At 38.3% G+C, this 13,638-nt stretch overlaps 1 protein-coding gene across 1 annotated transcript in view; it reads right to left on the bottom strand.

The window, feature by feature from the left end:
* Positions 1 to 13,638, bottom strand: part of NME8 (NME/NM23 family member 8) — a 60,844-nt gene that overhangs the window by 11,635 nt on the left and 35,571 nt on the right. The window contains exons 8-10 of the mRNA XM_032401867.1: positions 12,041 to 12,133; positions 10,712 to 10,899; positions 2,506 to 2,681 (exon numbers count right to left, since the gene is read on the bottom strand). Of these exons, the coding sequence (XP_032257758.1) occupies positions 2,506 to 2,681; positions 10,712 to 10,899; positions 12,041 to 12,133 (457 nt within the window). The remainder of the gene's footprint in view (positions 1 to 2,505; positions 2,682 to 10,711; positions 10,900 to 12,040; positions 12,134 to 13,638) is intronic.

Here is a 13,638-nt window from a genome sequence, read left to right as displayed (position 1 = left end):
CTAAAATACCAAATGTTGACAAGGATGTGAAGCAACAGGAATTCTCATTCATTGCTGTTTGGAATGGAAAATGATACAACCACTTTGAAAGGCATTTTGGCAGTTTCTTACAAAGCTAAACATAGTTGAACCATAAAATCCAGTAATCATGCTCCTAGGAATTTAGCCAATTGAGTTGAAAACTTATGTCCACACACACACACACACACACGCACACACATGCACGCACACACACACACAAATTGCATATGAATGCCTATAGCATCTTTATTCATAGTAGCTAAAAACTGTAAGCGACCAAGATGCCTTTCAATAAGTAACTGGATAAACCTAAGTACATTCATACAATGGGAAAATTATTCAGTGATAAAAGAAAATGACCTATCAAGAAAATACCAACAAAAGACATGGAGAAACCTTAAATGAATATTGTCAAGCGAAAGAAATCAGTCTGAAAAGCTACATACTCTACGATTCCAACTATATGACACTCCAGAAAAAGCAAACTACAGAGACAGCAAAAAGATCAGTGATTGCCAGGAGTTAGGAGGGAGGAAGAGAGGGATGAATAGGGGAAGCACAGGTGATTTTTAGGGCAGCAATTCTATTCTGTATGATCTTGTAAAGGGGATACACGACACTATGCATTTGTTAAAACTCATAAAATGTACAAAACAAAGAGCAAACATTATTGTAAACTATGAACTTTAGTTAACAACATTTCAATATTGTTTCATTAATTATAAAAATATATCACCATAGTATAAGATGTTAATAGGAGAAACTGTTGCGGGGGGGGGGGGGGACAGGCATACGGAAACTATTATCTTTCTTAATTTTTCTGTAAATCTAAAACTGTTCTAAAATATGGTCTATTCATTCAAAACATAGATCCATATTTTAAAAGATTTAAGAAGGCAAACAATACAAAACTAAAACATTCCAAAGAAGAAAACTCTAGGCCCAGATAGTTTCACTGGTAAATTCTAATAAACATTTAAGAAAGATGTAATATGAATTATATGCTATTTCTTCAGAGAAATAGGAGTACCTACTTCTCATCTCATTTTATAAGGCCTGCACCAAACACCTGCACTCTGACACCAAAACCAGATAAAGACATTACAAGAAAACAACAAATATTTCTCATGAATATAGACACAAAAGGCAACAAAATAGTAAAAAATCAAACTCAGATATATGTAAAAAGAGCAATATACAACCAAATGTGGCTTATCTGGAGGATGCAAGATTGGTCCAATATTCAAAAATCAAAGCAAATGCCATATTATCAAACTCAAGAAAATAAAACATAATCGTATCAATAGATACAGAAAAAATTTTTGAGAAAAAAAATACAATATCTATTTATGATTTAAAAAAAAAACTCCCCAAACTAGAAATAAGGTCAGATTTTTAAAAATTTAAATAAAGGTCTATAGAGCTAATATTGTACTTAATGGTAAAAGACTGAATGCTTTTGCTATAAGGTCAAGAACAAAGCATGCATGTCACCTCTCCTCATCAGCATCATACAGGAAGTTCTAGCCAGTTCAATGAGGCAAGCAGAAGAAAAAAAAGCATACCAATTCAAAAGAAAGAGGTAAAACTGTCTCAATTTGCAGATGATATTTATTGTTCATTTCACCAGCTCTCAGCCTGACATTTTGTCCTGCAAGGGTGCATCTGACAATGTCTGGAGATATTTAGTTGTCACACTGGGGGTGTGGAGGATGCTACTGGCATCCAGTGAGTAGAGGCCAAGGATGTTATAAACATTTTACAATGCACATGATACTGCCTCTTTTTTTTAGAGTGGGGAGGGGCAGAAGGAGAGGGAGAGAGAGAACCTTAAGCAGGCTCCACACCCAGCACAGATCCCAAGGCAGGGCTCAATCTCAAAACCCTGAGGTCATGACCTGAGCCGAAATCAAGAGTCACTTAACTGACTGAGCCACCCAGGTGCCCCAGATATAACCTCTTTCAACAAAGAATTATCTAGCCCCAAATGTAAGTAGGTCTGAAGTTGAGAAACCTTGGTCTGCATAGAAATTCCCAAGGAAGCTACACCAAAGCTTCTAGAACTAAGTGAGTTCAGCTAGTCAAAGAATATAAGGTCAATATACACATATCAATTGTATTTCCATATACCAGCTATAAAAAGGAATCAACAGTGTGAACTTATGGTCTGTATTCCTACTCTGTCACAGTCTCTCTGCTGTGTGAATATGGGAAAAAGTCAAAAATAACTAGCACCCTTTAGGTGCCAGGCACTTTGTTTTCTCATTTTTTCTTAAGTAAGCTCTACTCCCAAAATGGGGCTCAAACTCACAACCCTGAGACCAAGAGTCACATGCTCTACCAACTGAGCCAGCCCAGGCACCCCTCATTTTAATCTTCTGAATTTCATACATGAAGAAATAGGTGCTTTTTCTTCAATGTTAAATTTTAAAATAATATCTTTTAATGTAATTATACTAGGGTGTATTTATATTTATTTCTTACCTTTCTTTTCTTGAAAGAGAGCTGGTCGAAGTAATGCCAGGATCTTTTCTAATTTGAGGTTTTCCATATTTTTAAAATCAGGGAAGAACATATCAATAAAGTGGTTAACATCAGTTATATTCTCTTCAACATCACAAAACTGAGATATATGTTGTCTTTCCAGATACTCTTCTAAGCTGTAGAAATCCAAAATATAATTTAAGATGATTATAAACTGAAGCTTAATAACAATGACATAAAATTAAAACTGGTAAGTTCACAAATATTTTGTGGTTTAATAAAACAAATAAAAATTGAATGTCATCGAAAGATAAGTTGTATTTTTCTGTCAAATCAAAGAGTATGTATTTAATTCAGCTTTTTGTTGAACCAATCCAAAAATCAATTACATGAAATCATGTATGCTTGACTTCATGGGAGGATAAAGAAGACCAACATAAAATATGGTTAAAAATGTTTTTCTTGAGGCACTGGGGTGGCTCAGTTGGTTAAGCACCTGACCCTTGATTTTGGCTCAGGTTATGGTCTTAGAGCTGTGAGATCAAGCCTTGCATCAGGCTCTGGGCTGGGTATGGAGCCTGCTTAAGATTCTCTCTCTCCCCTACTCCATGACTCAGCAATTGCACTACTGGGTATTTACCCCAAAGATACAAATGTAGTGATCTGAAGGGGCACCTGCACCGCAATGTTTATAGCAGCAATGTCCACAATAGCCAAACTATGGAAAGAGCCCAGATGTCCATCAACAGATGAACGGATAAAGAAGATGTGGTATACATATACAACGAAATACTACTCAGCCATCCAAAAAAAAAAAAAAAAAAGAAATCTTGCCATTTGCAAAGACGTGGATAGAACTAGAGGGCATTATGCTAAGTGAAATAAGTCAATCAGAGAAAGACAATATCATATGATCTCATTCATATGTGGCATTTAAGGAACAAAACAGAGTAGCATAGGGCAAGTGAGGGAAAAATAAAACAAGACGAAACAGAGAGGGAGACAAACCATAAGAGACTCTTAACCATAGGAAACAAACTGAGGGTTGCTGGAGGGGAGGGGGTCAGGGGCATGGGGTAACTGGGTGATGGACATTAAGGAGGACAAGTGATGTAATGAGCATGGCGTATTATGTAAGACTGATGAATCACTGAATTCTACCTCTGAAACTAATAATAGTATGTTAATTAATTGAATTTAAATAATAAAAAACAATTCTCTCTCTCCCTCTCCCTTTGCCCTCCCCCACCTCTCTCCCTCTCTTAAAAAAAAAAAAAAAAGTTTTTCTTTCCTTTATATAAAGCTTTCCAGGTAGTTTCTACTTTTCCTTTTAAGGTTGTCATTGAGTCAAGGGTTATGTAGGAGTACATGATGTGTTTTCAAATACCTAAGATATCTTGGTCATATCTTTATTGTTTATTTTGAATTTTATTGGATTATAATCTGCAAATGCATGTGGTGAAATCCTAATTTTAAAAAATGTATTAAGGCTTTCTTTGTAAAAAAGAAAATGTATTTGTGGGATTTAAGGCTATGTATATTTATATTGTATATATAATTATATCAGGGCACTTTTAGACTACTACATCTTCTTCATAAATGTTGATTTCAACATCATGTCCTTCTTTATTAAGTTTAGCACTTTTTTTAAAAGACTTATTTATTTATTTCAGAGAGAGAAAGATTGAGAGAGAGAGCGTGCGTGCACAGGGGGAGGGGGGGCAGAGGAAGAGGATCTCAAGCAGACTCAACACTAAGCACGGAGCCCTACACAAGGCTCGATCCCACAACCCTGAGATCATGACCTGAGCTGAAGCCAAGAATCAGATGCTCAACCGACTGCACCACCCAGGCACCCCAGTTTAGCACTTTAAATGTTCAATTCTAATAATTTATTTTGCCTGGCTATATTTTTTTGCCATCCCTTTATTTTTATTTTATTTCTCTTGTGTGTTTCTTTTGAACAGAATATAGATGAGTGCAGTTTTTGAAACCTTATTTTGAAAAAAATTTTTAATTGACAGAAAAGTTGCAAGACAAGGATAATGCACTCTAGATTCACCGTTAACATTTTGCCACATTTCTTCTCTCTGTCCCTCTCATCCCCCCTCCCGCCCTGTGTATGTGTGTGTGTGTGTGTGTGTTGTGTGTTGTGTGTATGTTGACTGAACCATTTAAGAGCAGGCTGCAGATATTTTAAACATTCACCCTCCTAAATATTTCAGGGAAGTTAACATTGATATAAAACTATTATCTCATAAATAGTTCATATTTAAATTTCACCAATCTTCAATACTGCCCCATCAATAGTAATTTTTCCTAATCCTGGACCATACATTGCCTGTAATTGTCCTATCTCCCTGGTCTCCTTTAATCTCTAACAAGGCCTCAGTCTTTTCATCTTTCATGATATTGACATTTTGAAGAGTCCAGGTTAGCTGTTTTGCAGATTGTTCCTCATTTAGGATGGTTTGAAACTATTGGATGGACCAGTAGTTTCCTATTAATTTCAGGGTATGAATCTTTGGCAGGAATATTCTATAAGTGATGCTGTATCCCTTATACATCACAATATGATGTACACGATTTAAGTTTTTCCCATTGTTGATGGTATTAATGTGGTTAAAGTGGTATCTTCCTGTTTTCTCCACTGGAAAGCTACAATTTCCACCTTGTAAATAAAAAGAAATCTGTGAGGACACTATTTGAAACTGTATATATTTTTCATGCAATGGCTTTAGTACCCATTGATGATTCTTTTAGTACCCATTGATGATCCATTGTTACTATAATGGTTTTTAATGTAGCTTTTTTTTTTTTTTTACCTTAACCTTAATTGTAATCTCTGTATTTAGTGGGATAATTAACCTTTTCATATTTAGTATAATAGCCATATACTTAACTACCTTCCTTCCATCTTAACTTTATATATACACTATTTATTTTAAATTGTACTTTCTTCTTTTTTTCTTTCCCTTATTTTGCTGGTCTGAGCAAGTTGCTATCCATTCCATGTTTTCCCCTTGGTAATGTAGAGGTTCTATTATACTTATCCACGGCACTGACATTCACTGTCTTTTATCTGCTTCCGTAACCAAAAACATATGTTCCAAATATTTCTTAGCATTCTGGCACACTATTTCTCAGCTCTAATATCCCATCCATCCCCACTTCTGTAAACTCAAAAAAGAACCTTAAAATACTGTGTTTCTTCTTCGTTTCAGCTTTCCTCTCTCCACTCTGAGGAGAACCATTTCCCTTCCCTTTTCCCCCTCATATTGAAGTGTCTCTTTTCATTTTTTGTTTGGTCAAGTCTTCCCTCAAATATTTTTCAGGTGATATATTCCTAAGCATATCCCTGAACATCTTCCTTTGCTTCTCCAGGTATAGGATATCCTGGCTTCATTAGGATGCAGGGGGTCTGCTGTTTCTCTCAGTGGTCTATGACAAGTCCCATGCCAGTCAGAGAATTTTCCCTTGTAAGGAACTTGTTCTCAGTTACTGCCAAACATGCAGTGGCTGGAAGGGGATCATTTAAAGTGCAAGTCACTGGGGGTTGCACTGTCTCTAACAAATTTTAAACCAATTTTAAACTAAATTTGGGCTGTTTTTTAGCATCACCATGCACCAGCAATTCTAAACAATGTTAGTGATAAATTACTCCTCCTTGAAAAATATCTTTTGTCTACAATCTAAATAATTCCTGTGGTTAGTGTTAAATTTTAATAATATATGTGTAGGCTTCCAGTTGGCATATTTTTATTCCTTACCTTTAATAAAGCGTACTCTAGCTTGTACTCTGCACATAAGAATCAACACTACAATAACAAAGCTATTGGCAGAATACAATTTCTGGAATTTATTGTGAAACAGGAATTTTATGTATCTCTGTTAAACATGAATATATAGTAAAGATCAATTTTGAGAATGCCATTGACAAATCTTCAAAATTTAAGGCTTACAAACAAAATTTGCACCTTATTTCCATGATAGACTAATATATATATAACTATGAATGCTTTTTTTCCTTTCTAAGAAAACACATTCATATAATTAAACAGTATTAATCTATGACTTGTTTCATTTTTGGTATTAGAATATTCTCTTTTTTTTTTTTTTTTTGCTTATATGTCTCACAAAGCACAATTTTCACTATTTATGTTTTTTCATGGCCATTATTTGCCTTGTTCAATAATTAGTACTAAAAATAATATTATTATATAGAGGAGAGGGGTGTTAAGAAAATTATCTGCTTGGGGCGTCAAACATCCTGAGCACATCACTGCCTGGTCTTTCTCTCTGGAAATGGCATACAGTGTTTTTTTCCCAGGATATTCCCGTGTCTGTGTTTTTGCGCATCAGTCGAGGCTGGGCCACTGGAAGCCCTTTCAATTGGCAGATGCATTTATTTCTTCATTTCAGGGAATTTATTTCCCTGTTCTTTGTCGAAATATAGCTTGTTCATCTGTTCTTTCTTCTCTGTATGGAATTTTTCTTACTAGCACACTGGTTTTCCCAGTATATTCTCCACATTGTTTATTCTCTTGCTCTCATGACATCAGTCTCATTTTATTTCTGTACTTTAAGCTAGTTCTTTCATCTGATTTTCCAAGTCATTAATTCAAGTCTCAAACAACTATCACATTAATTCTCCACTGAATTTAGAGTTCAAATCACTATTTTATAGTTCAAATTTGAAAGTCTCTTTTTATGTGTGTGTAGCACTTGAATCTCAAGCATTAGTAGTAGTAGTAGTTATATATTATTATTAGTTATATATTATTAGTCTCGAGCATTATATATTATTATTAGTAGTAATAGTATTACTATTATTTTACTTAAAGATTTTTCCAGCCCTTAGTAGTTCTTTTTCACTGGGTTTATGTTTTGATTTTTGTGTAGATCTTCCTTGCTCTGGCTGCTAGGCTCCTTGAGGTGGATAGTCATTTTTCTTGGTTGGTTTATTGGGGCTTACATCTCGTTTTTGGTATGTTAGGTGTTGGAAACCCTACAGCTGAAAGACAAAAATGGCCTCTAGGCTACAAGCAAGCAAGCTGCCATTCCCCTGTGGGAACAAATGGTTAAGAGCCCTTATAGAGCTGGTCCTCAAAGGCAGGCAATTTTGGTAATTCTGCTCAGCTCCATCTTGGGCTTTCAGGGGAGAGGGAGGTCAGGAAGGCCCAGCGAAGTCCAGTATCAACCTGGCCCTGAGGAGTCACAAGTCTGTTTGTTCTTCCCAAGACTGGTGGTTGTCCCAGGGTTCTGGTCCCCGGTGATTGAGCTCAGGCACTCCCCCAAGCTGTCAGTGGAGAAAGCACCACACCACCGCCCTCCCCTTCTCCTTAGTTCTGGACCAACAGAACTCCAGGTCTCACCTATGGCCAGATGCTTATGAACACAGGTTCCCTTTGATGCTAGAGAGGCAAGAAAGGTCTGGAGATGGGAGTAGAGAGTAAAGATATAGAATTCAGACTGCTCTGATTCCAGAAATACTTTTAAAGATTATTTTAGGAATTGTATCTATTATCTTCAATTTAAATAAGAGTTTTATAAAAGAAAAACTTGCTCTCTATAGCTATGACATGTATAGAAATAAATGGGTTACCAAGACTCGAATAGACACTTTGTATGGAGAGAGAAATATATTATAGGAGGTAGGAATTAACATCTTCACTCAGTCATAAAGATTTGGAGCTGAAAGGGACTTTAGAGATCATTTCATTTCCTCCCATCTTTGTATCCCCAGGGCTTGGCACATAGTAGGACTTTAATAAATACTAGATAAATGGAAGGATGCATAATAGAATGAATGGGTGAGTGAGTGAAGACTGCCAGTAACTATTTATCTGACTCTGGACAATGTAGCTAATAGAACCACACCTTCCTCTTCCAGTAGAATGACTGGAAAGCAAAGATAAATGACTCTGACCTTTGAGTTCTTAATACACAGGCGGATTAAGGAGACAGACATGCAAATGGATAACAGACTGTGATCAAAAGTCATCATGAACAAATGTGGGATCTGGATGAAAACTGTGGCTGCCTGTGTCCTGTTTTCCTGGGTCCTCCTCCCAGCCAGCTACTGGGTCCAGTGGGTTACTGCTGACATGCAGAAAGTTTTCCCAGACCATGTGGGTTCACATGTGAGTTTTTCTCTGTGGGGACAACCACCCTGACCAAGAAGGGGAGCTCTGCTCATGTTCGCAGAAGGAGCCACCTACCGCTCCCAGTCTAATTGCCCTGCTTTTAATTTCCTTTCTTCCTCACCCACTAGCCCCACCACCACCCAGAGAGGAAGGTGAGCAGGCTTTGAGGTAGGGGAGAGGTAGCCATAAAGAAAGAAAGTGAACAGACATGTAAATCATTCATGAGAGTTTATGTCTTTGATCCTTTGGGTTCTGGGTTCACTTAAAAAATAACAGTAGGAGTGCTTGGCACCTGTTATGCTCTGCTTCCAGAACACGAGCTGTGAAAACGGATTCCCAGATAAACATGCTCCCCACCACTCCATGCTGCCTGCCTATGGCCACTGCTCAGGATAAACATGGGCCAAAGGCAAATGGAATCTCTAAGTTCGGAAAGAAAATACTGCAGACTTTTCCAAAGCAAGATTAACACATCTCACTCCACACCCACCCCACCAATGGCCTAAACTGTTCACCTTATTACGTCGGTATGCAACAACCAGAGACAACTGCTTTTCAAAGTTGGATGTGACCCAGACTCACCAGAATGAGGGCACAAGCGGAACGCTGACTTCTGTTACACAAGCTGCATCAATGAGTGCTTCACAGAACATTTTTTTTAATGGCTCAAAAGTTCTGGTATGAACTCTGGTATCTTTTTAAGTGCAACGCTCCCCACCCAAACCTTCCCTCTGACCACTGACTATCATTCCCCCTTAAAACTGTAAAAATAAGTACTACTGCTCACAAAGCCCTTTGTCGGCAGCTGGCTTAACTTTAAGCCCCTCAATCCCATTTAAAGCTTGGAACTAATGACTGTAGGGTCACCCTGCTACCTAAAATGCATCACACTGTAGGAACCAGCAGATATAGCTACTCAAGAAAAGCCACTACACACATTAATAAGACAACAAGGAGTTCTGGAGATGCCCTGCCAGAAAATGCAATTAAGATGTGCTGTCCGTCGGGAAGAGACACATCATGGAATCCCGAGACTCAGCTCCTCTCAGCAGGTTCCTGCTTACCCACCTTTGTCCCAGGCATTGCTCTGATGACTCTTGTGGTAAACTGAACCTTCTGAGTCTTCAGAGGAATAAAAGGCACAAATGGCAGTGCATAAAACCAACACTCTGTCTGGTACTTATATTCATTTTCAAATATTTAAAAACCCATTAGTGAAAATATACAACCATTTAGTTCTTAGCAATTTATAACCACTAACTGCCTTAAGTAAAAAAGGGGAAAGAGTACATCTGATGTCTTTAGGACGCAGGGCAGGTGGGAGTGAATGTGGGGAGACAGGAGAGGAGAGAGACCTGGCAGGAATTACACATGGTCCCAATCTACCCCTGGGGCCCCAGGCTGGGAGGCCAGACTGGTGGGCCCAGCTTTAGAAAGATAAACAAGGCACATTTTTCCCTTTCTAATCCTCTTGACATAAACTTTCAGGGAAATCCCAGCTTTACTATATATATGGTTTTTTAGACTGACTGGAAGAAATACTTGTGGCTCCAACATAAAAATATGTGTTCTTGGGGGCACCTGGGGGCTCAGTCAGTTAAGCATCTGCCTTCAGCTCAGGTCATGATATTGGGGTCCTGGGATCGAGTCCCACATCGGGCTCCCTGTCAGCGGGAGGCTGCTTCTCCCTCTGTGATCTCTCTCTCTCTTAAATAAATAAATAAAATCTTTAAAAAATGTACATTCTTAGATGGGGTTCCTGGGTGGCTCAGATGGTTAGGCATCTGCCTTCGGCTCAGGTCATGATCCCAGGGTCCTGGGATCAAGCCCCGCATTGGGCTCCTGGCTCAGGGGGGAGACTGCTTCTCCCTCTCCCTCTGCCTCTCCCCCTGCTCATGCTCTCTCTCTCTGTATCTCTGTGTCTCAAATGAATAAATAAAGTCTTTAAAAAAATAAAAATTAAAAAAAATGTACATTCTTAGATCTTGAGATATTTGGATATTACACTTCATTACCTACTAACACAATACACAATGGTAAATTTCCTGGTCTCAAGCTACCTGTCCTGCTTCTTCCTCATCATTGGAGTCGTGACCATAGCAAGGTGATCCTCATATATTTCTTTAGCTTCTGTCTCAGGATCAGATTCAGTTTCTCCCAGGGCAGGCTGCTCTTCATTTCCTTGAGATATAACTAGAATATGGCTTAGGCCACTGGTCATAAAAAGGACAAAATCTTCAAAGTCAGGCTATAAATAAGATGATAAACTGCTTACTCCAGGCTTCTGAAATAAATAGACTAAAAAGACAGCCACTCCCCAACCCAAGTGACATCGTCCCCTTCCTGACCACCAGGCAAGCGAGTATTAGCTCTAATCCTTCAAAGGTGTGATTGTTGGCCCTGTGAACAATCATACCTTTGAAGGATGGAAGTTCACAGCTCACAGGGATTGATCCTAAAGATGGTCTAATAACCATTCTCAAACTTCAGGATGCTTCCAAATCATCTGCTGGGCTTGTTAAAACACAGATTTGGAAAGCCCAATCCCAGAGTTCATGACTCAGGAGGTTGAGGGTGGGGCTTTGGAAGTGGACTATCTCAAAAGTTCCCACGTGATGCTGAGGCAGTGGGTCCAAACTTTTCCTGGGGCCAAGAGAAGCAGTTTGAGTGTTGCAGCCAGCTGACATAGTGCCGTTCACTAGAACTTTCTTTGATGACAAACATGTTCTTCTAGGCTCTCCAACACGTGTAGCCACGTGCAGCTACTGAGCCCTTGAAATGTGGCCAGTGCAACCTGAAACTCTGAAGTTTTTTTTACTTGATTTGATTTTAATGAATTTAAATTCAAATGGCCACATGTAGCTGATGGCTACCAGACTGGACAGGAGATTTCCAGAAGCTATGTCTTCTGACCCCCAAGCCACTGCCCTTTCCAATACACAGCACTGCCTTTCTTATACTCTCCCATGCAGAAGAGAAAATAGCTTGGGACATGGGCCTTTAGGTAATGAAAGGATTAAAGCTTCCCTGTGAGGTTTATGACAGGGAGCCTTCAGCCTGGGATAAAAATCTATAGGAAAGGCCTGGGTATTCGCTTCCAGAGGTTGATGCAGGGAGTCTGAGAGCACATAAGTTGAAGAGGGCTTCACTCCGACAAAGTACAATCGGACCATCCATTCTTGCTCAGCTGCTACTGTTTCCACTGGAGACTTCCCCGTCATCACCTTCTTTGGCTTTACCATCATCTGGACACCAAGAGGGACAATGGAGCTTATCTGGCTGGTCAGACTTATTCATTTGCTTTTCTAAGAGGAGGGTTCCAAACTTACAGGAATCCAGCGCATTTGAAAACACAGCAGCTTTTTTTGGTTTGTGTCTAACTTCCTTACCTGGTCTGCTATCCGATGGTAGAAGTCCCTTACTTGTTGCTCAGTGAGCACTCTCTTATCTTCGATTTCTATCACAAAGCCTGCCTTGATGATCTTCACAGGGAGAGTGAGTCAGATCCAGACATGCCGGGGAGCACATGTAAGACAAGTCAAGGACATTTCTTTCCTGTGTTTAACAAACCACCCAGATTTGAACGCATTTCAGGTAAAGACCTCAGCACGACCCATAGGGCACTAGGTCTGAAGAAGCTCAAAACTACATAAAGAAGGACCTTGTCATGCCTTCTGGTCTGTAAGTTTTCAAGGTTTGAACCACAGACTCTGCAGTATTTCTATTATTTAAGTGACTTGTCCCAGCATATGAAAGAACTAACTAAATTCCAAGGGAAGATATCATGCTTTCTGAATCATTCACAAAGACATACATTTATAAGCACTTTTTAACCATCTATCTTCAAAATTGGTTTAACATTATTTCTTAAAAGGCTTTCCTTTGTTAAGGCTGTAACTCATAATCTAGTATATTTTACACTTTATAGCAAAAAAAAAAAAAAAAAAAACTATCCAAGCTATGGGGAAGGTTAGAATTTAAGATTTAGCCATGCTTTGTCTTAAAAAAAAAACTTACTTTAATGATAAATCCAGGTTGCATGTCACTCAAGTATAGTAAAATATAACAAAGAGAAGTTTGAAGCAAATATGCCAAGTCTAATGAGGTACTAAACAATGTAATATAAGTATAATCCGGGTTCAAAGCAACTCAGTAATTACAGTTTGATGGGAGTATCCAGCACCAGGTATCTTCTGCTTCTATTATGAAAGTAAACACTGTACTGGTTCCATTGGTCTTTTGATATGGTAGAGCACTACTTACATCCTTCTGAACCCTCTCCTGACAGTCCAATTTGAATAATTTCTAAATACTCAAATCATGTCTTTGTTACATTACTTAGTGTCTGACAACAGAAAGTAAAACCCAACAATCAATATTTAAACTTGATAAGTTTTCCTTTACTGTAATTGAAAAATGTAGTGTGTTCATTTTTTTCTATTCAAAACATTCTCTCATTTTTTGTCCTGTTTGCTATTAGCCCTTTACCATATTCCAGAGAGGTGAGGTATTTAGGAGATATTCATAATTTACATCTCTGAAATGTTATTTTCTATATTAAAACAAAAAAGATTAAGATGAACTTATGATTAATAGAATTGCCCCAACCAAAAGAACTATATAACTTTGAAAAGCTTTATTGTCCTAGCTAATTAAAATACACTTGAATAAGGAACAGTAAACCATTACTATGTGACATTACTTTTTTAAACATTATAAAGTATAAGTAATCTATGGAGGGTGGGGGTACAGTTTGATGCCTCCCCCCACATATGCACCAAAATCTGGAAGAAAAGGGCTATCCTTAGAGAGTGATTTTATTAAATCAATGCACAAATGGAAGAAACCATACATCCCATGACCATGGACCATGGACTTTCTTGTAGTTTAATCAGTGATAATGCTGCTGTAGCTAAAGAAAGAGTGCATGATGAGAAGTTCAAGGGATGGCCAACCCCTCCTGGTAGCTCCCTAGGTGACCTCCTCT

This window comes from Phoca vitulina, unplaced genomic scaffold (genome assembly GCF_004348235.1).
Source record: "Phoca vitulina isolate PV1807 unplaced genomic scaffold, GSC_HSeal_1.0 scaffold4, whole genome shotgun sequence".
In the NCBI taxonomy this organism is placed as follows: Eukaryota; Metazoa; Chordata; class Mammalia; order Carnivora; family Phocidae; genus Phoca; species Phoca vitulina.
The sequence above is the reverse complement of the archived record's forward strand: the minus strand, read 5'-3'. Positions and strand labels throughout refer to the sequence as shown.